Source organism: Motacilla alba, chromosome 2, assembly GCF_015832195.1.
Source record: "Motacilla alba alba isolate MOTALB_02 chromosome 2, Motacilla_alba_V1.0_pri, whole genome shotgun sequence".
NCBI lineage: Eukaryota > Metazoa > Chordata > Aves > Passeriformes > Motacillidae > Motacilla > Motacilla alba.
Window position 1 is genome coordinate 151,942,818 of NC_052017.1, and position 6,683 is coordinate 151,949,500.

At 55.3% G+C, this 6,683-nt stretch overlaps 1 protein-coding gene across 1 annotated transcript; it reads right to left on the minus strand.

Moving 5' to 3' along the window:
- Window positions 1-4,960: 4,960 nt before the first annotated feature.
- On the minus strand, window positions 4,961-5,719 carry LOC119696999 (NAD(P)(+)--arginine ADP-ribosyltransferase 2-like). Its single transcript, XM_038126970.1, has one exon. It carries the CDS (start codon window positions 5,717-5,719, stop codon window positions 4,961-4,963), a length of 759 nt encoding a protein of 252 aa, XP_037982898.1.
- Window positions 5,720-6,683: the final 964 nt, after the last annotated feature.

A 6,683-nucleotide genomic window follows, 5' to 3' on the forward strand; every position in this document is an offset into this window, starting at 1 on the left:
TGTCCTGGGTTCCGACAAGTTGTCAATTCAGGATTAGGGATTTCAGCTGATTTTAGCCCAATTCAGCACACAAATCAGCACCAGACCCCTCCCAATGCAGCTCCAAAGGCAACAAATGGGCCATTGTCCCATGGGCACATTCCAGGCAGAGCATCCTGCTGCATCCTGCACATCAGGGAGACCTTAAAAGCTGGAAATTGGGAGGCTCATAAGGCCAAGAGCAGGTCTAGTCCCTGGAGAGGGACAGTCCCCAATGTCTGTTCAGGCTGGTGGGAACCTGCTGCAGCAGCTCTATAAAAGAACCTGGGGGTGCTGGTGGGTGACCAGTGGAGCTGGCTGTGTGTCCTGGGACCAGGAGGGATCCAGGGTGCATGGGGAGGAGCAGAGCCAGGACGTCAGGGAGTGGCTGAACCCCTCTGCCCTTCCCAGTGAGGCACATCAGGATTGCTGTGTCCAGTTCAGCCCAGTGCCACCTGCTGTTCTGGCCTGCTCAGTAACCAATCTTTTGCTCAGGGATGACACTGCCTGAGCTGGGAGGTTGGGCCAGGTGCCCGCTCTGGGTCCTTCCAGCCTGACCCATTCTGGGAGTTGGGGATTCTGGCAGTTGTGGTTTGGGAATTGTCCACCGGAGGGCAGCAGCGAGCGCGGGCAATCAGCGGCACTGCGCATGCGCCGCCCCCAGCTGCAGTTCCGGGTGCCAACAGCAGGCGGCAGCACGAGCTGCTGGCGCTGCCGAGCGCCCACCCCGCCCCATCCCGGCCCCGGGGGCTCTGCCATGGTTTGGGATGCAGCCACCTTCAAGCCCGTCCGGTGCCAGCCCTGCCATGGGCAGGGACATCTTCCCCTGGGCCAGGCTGCTCCAGGTCCTGCCCAGCCTGGCCTTGGGCCCTTCCAGGCGTGGAGAGACCACAGTTTCTGTATAGATGGGCAGTGTGATGATTGACTCTTCCAATTAAGTGATGAATATTGTGAGTATGTTAAGATAGGTTTTGTTGTTGTATGGTTATATTATTGTAGTTTGGTTTTTGGGCACCCTCTGATCTCTCCACACTCTCTTTTTCCCCTCTGTATTATTGCCACTGAATGGCTCTGGTCGTCAGGTTTGTCACGGACATGTGGCGGTCGGGTATGTACCTGTGGGAATGGGAAAAGCCTATTGCTGGGGAGGCATGGTATGCATCACCTCAGCTCACCTCTTCTCACCTCACCTGACCTCCCGTCACCTCCAGTCAAGTTACAAGGTCTCCAACAACTGACAGCGAGGAAGGGTTGAATGGCAGACTTTGGGAGAGCCAGGGTTGGCTGATGCAACTCTGGGGCTATTGAAGGCAAAGCCGCCATTTTGTGGATGAGCCGCTTGCACTCAGCCATGCTCCCAGTGCTGCCTATTTTCCTTATTCAGTCCCTTGGTTGTGTTTGTTGTGGTTTAATATACCTTTAAAATACTAAAGTGAGCAGCTGTTTCTCACAATCACCATGGTCTCCATGATCACCATGGCCACCATGACCCCCAGAAAAATGTGGACACCAAGGCCACCTCTGCCATTTTCCCTGGAGGAAAAGGGAAAAAAATTGAAAAGAGAAGAGGAAGAGGAGAGGAAAAAATAATCCTCCCAACCCCGTCCCCCCAGCCCCCAACGTCTCGCTAACTGCCTTTTATTTCTTTGGAAATGCATTCATTTGCTTTCTTGCCCAAATTCTCTGCATTCCCACATATTCAGGATTTAAACACGAGCTAACTCTATTTCCACACCACAATTAATTCTACTCTGAAAGGAATAAGAGGAAAGTGTCTTTACAAACAGATTGTGTAAATCTGGTGGTAGATAGGGCCAGGGACTTGCAGACTGGAGAAACTATCAGTTTCAGAAAAGTTTCCTCATTGACATGGACTTCTGCTTCTCAGCCAAGGTCCTGTGAAATTCCTGAACTTCAAGAAGAAGAAGAGCAAAGACTTAACAGGCTTATGAATAATAATTGCCCAGCCCAGGGTGAAGTTAAAGCTCATTTGAATGGTCATGTGTCTGTGCTATAGAAGGGCAGGCTGTGTAGCAAGGGGGACCTGCAGTGGCTGGATTGGGAAGTCAGTCAGCACCTTCCAAGTACCTCAGCCAATGGGGAAAGGGAGAGGGAGATATGGCCAGGAAATGGGGATAAAAGCAGGTATCGTCCAGCAGTTTGAGAGACCGCATGAGGAAATGCCCCACAGCCTCGCCTTTCTTTCATGAATAAAATAACAGGGCTCCTCTGTCTCCTTCCTGAAAGTGAACCACTGGCAAGGTGAATTTTTCTGCGCAGAAAGACAGATCGCCAAAATGTTCCACTTGAATCCTAGGCGGTATGCTTAGCTGCAGCCAGAGTCTCATCCACAAAATGGCGGCTCTGCCTTTTACACCCCTGGTGTTGCATCAGCCAAATACATATTCATAAGCAGTTATACATATTCAAACATTTTCCTCATAAATCCCTAGATCCCTCCAAAGTCTACCATTTGACACTTCCATGCTGTCCATTGGTGGAGACCTTCCTGCAGTCTGATTGGTAGGTGAGGTGTTGCCCTGCCATGCCTCCCCAGCAACAGGCTTTGCCCCTTACCAAGCTGCCCAAAGTCAGGGGCACAGGTACACACCCACCCTCCACATGTCCCTGACAACCCCAACAACTAGGGCCATCTCGTGGCAACAGTACAGAGGCGGGAAAGGGAACTATAGGGAGAACAGAGGGGGTCTGAAAAACAAGCCACCATAACATACCCATAAATCAACAAAACTTCTCTTCACATACACACAATACTCATCCATTAATTGTGAGAGCCGATCATCACATTACCCATCTATACCAAAACAGTGGCTGCCCCATCCCTGGCCGAGTCCAAGGCCAGGCTGGGCAGGACCTGGAGCAGCCTGGCCCAGGGGAAGATGTCCCTGCCCATGGCAGGGCTGGCACCGCACAGGCTTGAAGGTGGCTTCATCCCAAACCCTGGCAGAGCCCCCGGGGCCGGGATGGGGCGGGGCGGGCGCTCGGCAGCGCCAGCAGCTCGTGCTGCCGCCTGCTGTTGGCACCAGGAACTGCAGCTGGGGGCGGCGCATGCGCAGTGCCGCTGATTGCCCGCGCTCGCTGCTGCCCTCCGGTGGACAATTCCCAAACCGCAACTGCCAGAATCCTCAACTCCCAGAATGGGTCAGGCTGGAAGGACCTAGAGTGGGCACCTGGCCCAACCTCCCAGCTCAGGCAGTGTCATTGCTGAGCACAGGATTGGCTCCAGAGCAGCCTGGACCTGGACACAGCACTGGACAGAGCTGGACATGGCACTCATGATGTGTGCCACTGGATACGTCAGAGGGGCACGATCAATCCCTGACCTATTGGCCCCACTCTTTCCAACATCCCCTGGGTCCCTCCTGCCCCAGGCCACACAGCCAGCTCCACTGGTCACCCACCAGCACCCTCTGGTCCTTCTGCAGAGCAGCTCCAGCAGGTCAACCCCAAAAGGACTGCCACTGAGGACAGTCCCTCCCTGGAGCCAGGACCTGCCTTTGTCCTCTAGAACATCCCAGTTTCCAGCCTTTAATGTCTTTCTGAAGTGCAGGATGTGGAAGGATGCTCTGCCTGGAATGTGGCCAAGGGTCAGTGCCCCATTTGCGGCCATTGGGACTGCATTGACAGGTGCTGATTTTGGTGCTGAATTTGGCTAAAACCTGCCCAAATCACCAATGCCGAATTGGCAACTGAGGGTGAAGCACCAGAGCTGGGCCTGGCTGTCCATTATCTGACCCTGGGAATGTCCAGTCCCCTGTCAGACAGAGATTCCTCTCCCCTGTTCCTGCTTGGAATGAAACGTGTGTGAGGTTCTTGCCCCTGGATGGGGATGCTCCTCAAGAGAGGAGGTTGAGAGAAAGAGACATTCCCACGAGGGTTGATGTGGGGAGTGACCTCAAGCCCTGCTTAAGAATTTTGACGCTTTGCTGGCTGTAACAGATTTATTTAATAGAATTATTGTGATAGATTTGATTTGATTTAATAAAATGGCTTTGCACAATGACCTTCGTGGCCACACTGGCCAGGGTGGCTGTGGTAGCCTTGTGGCTGCGGTAGTCTTGATGATCATGGTGGCCATGGCTGCCACAGTGACCACAGTGACCTTGGTGACCTTGGTGGCCTTGTGGCTCAGAGGATGCTGGTGGCCACTGCTGGGACCACCGTGGTCTGGAGGCGTCCTCTGTGGTGGAAAGGGGCCGTGGGGATGCTCCCACTTGGGGGGTAAAGAGGGGCATAATGGGAGGCCATGTGGGGAGTGAGGGGGTCGGAGATGGCCATAATGGGGGGTTAGGGGTGACAGGAGAGATGGGGGCCATGAGGGGATAGGTGACAGGGTGTCAAGGGGGCCACAGGGAGGTTGGGGGCCAGGAAGGTCCAGGGATCATGGTGGGCTTAGGGATGTTAGGGGTCAGGGGTTGCCATGGGGTTGACAGGGGGTGACACAGGTTCAGAGAGGGAGTACCAGGGAGGGTCCTGGCCCACCTGCATTCAGCACACAGGGCCCGTCCCAACAGCACTGCCTTTGGTGTGGAGGGACAGGATCAGTACAGAGGGTTCCCTGACTTTGTCCCAGTCCACCCCTGGCAGTGGTGTCCCTGTCCCTGTCTCCCTTCAGATGTGGAGATCTCCATCCTTGTGCCCTGTCATGGGCCTTCCTATCCCCATGCCCGCAATCAGTATCACCAGATTTGGTGTCCCTAGCATGGCATGTCTCTGTCCCCTAACTCTCAGTGAGTGTCTCCGCTCCCTGTGCCCTGTCATGGGTGTCCCCTGTCCACAGTTAGTGTCTCCACCTGTGGACTTCCTTGTCCCCCCACCTACAGTGAATGCCCCTGTTCCCACATCCCCAGTGAAAGTCATTGTCCCCTGTGCCTTATTATGGGTGTCACCATTCCCCCAGGATGTCCCCTGTGCTGTCACCTCACAGCCACGCGCAGTTGTGTTTGCTGAAGGTCCCGGTGGAGCGGAGACTGATCCATGTCCTCTTCCCAATCCGGATGACTTTGGTGACCTCAAAGGTTTCGTATGGAGGGATCAGCACCTCTTGGTTGCTCAGATAGAAGGAAAAAGCCTGGATGTCCACACCATGGCACGTGTGAATCTCAAACAGGGTGTTCGTCCCGTACTTCTTGGCAACCTCTCTGCTCCGGGACGTTGATGTGAATTGACCAAACCGGACCTTCTGGCCACTCCGTGCCTGGAACTGGACATCATGCACACCCCGAAACACGTGGCGACACTGCCCGTTCTGAGCCTGCCTCAGTGTCACCAGTGCCTGGGTCAGCAGGAAATGCAGCGTTTTGAAGTGGAAGTTTTTCCGGTATTCCTGGCGAGAGTGCCCAGCTGCACGCACGGCCGCGTTGAAGTCCTTGTAAATGTCCTTTGTTGAGTAAGCCATGACAGCAATGGCCTGGGCTGAGGACGCCAGAGGGGACACATGGGAGCCCCGCTTGCGCCACTCAGTCTCGGCCTTCACCCAGGTCTTGGCAAAGAGAGGATTCTTCTGGAGCTCAAATTTGTAGATGGATGGCAATGCCTTGGTCATGGCAGGGCCACAGCCCCGGTACTGGTCATCGAAGGAGTCCTGGGCCATGTCCAGGGGCACCACCTTGATGGCCACGGTGGCCATGGTGGCCACGGTCATTGCCAGCAGTGCCAGGGTGTGAGCCAGGAGGGCCATGGCGGGGAGGGGCCACCAGGAGCAGCGTGGGACACTGGGGGACCAAGAGGGACATGCTCAGGGGACAATAAGGGCACATGGGTGTACATGGGAAGGGTTTCTCTATGACGGGCTGAGGAGGGGCCCTGGTGTCAGCCTGAGGTAGAGCTGAGGGGCAGTTCAGGCCAGAAGACCTGCGGACACATCCTGGCATGCTGAGCCCAAATCCTGGGGTTATTCCTGGACTCCCCAATGTCCCTCAGAACCCCAGCACAATAATCCCACTCCCATGATCACAAGTCCCCAACCACTGGTGTCCCCCTGGTGACCCCCAAGAACTTGATCCAAATTCTGGGGTCACTCTCTATCCCCCAACATTTCCCACCATGACCCCCATCCCACTCCGACAATGCTCCCTCTGGGCTTATCTTTTGTGTCTTCCAGTGTTGTCCCAGTGCACACAAGACCCACAACCCCATTCCCAGTACCATGTCCCTTCCTCCCTTGTGTAACCCTATACCCTCTGATGTTCCCCAAGCCAAACCCTGGGAACTATGCCTGACCTCCCCAATGTCCTCTCAGTGTTCCACCACTCTCCACTCCCAAACCCAGTCCTGTGTTTACCCTTCTGGGGTCCCCCCAGTGCTCCCCAGGAACTCAATCCTGCTCCCACACCTCTTAGACCTCTTGTGACCCAGGCCCTTCATGAAAACTCAATGAAAATTTTAAAGCTACTCCCTCACCCACCTCAGTGTGCCCCTCAGCCCTGTCCCACAACCCAATGCTGCTCCCAGTCCCATGACCCCTTTAGCGTCACTCCGGGACCCCAACCCAAATCTGGGGATCACTCCCGGTCCCCACAAGGTCCCCCTGGAGCCCCCCATGACCCCAGTCTGCCACCCCAGTCCCATGTCCCTCCCTCAAATGTCCCCAGGGCTCCCCCCAAGACCCTGATACCAAAATCAGCCGGAGTGAATTCCCTGAT

Excerpts from the sequence above, each read along its gene's own strand:
- LOC119696999 (XM_038126970.1), bottom strand. The coding sequence starts at position 5,719 with ATGGCCCTCCTGGCTCACACCCTGGCACTGCTGGCAATGACCGTGGCC.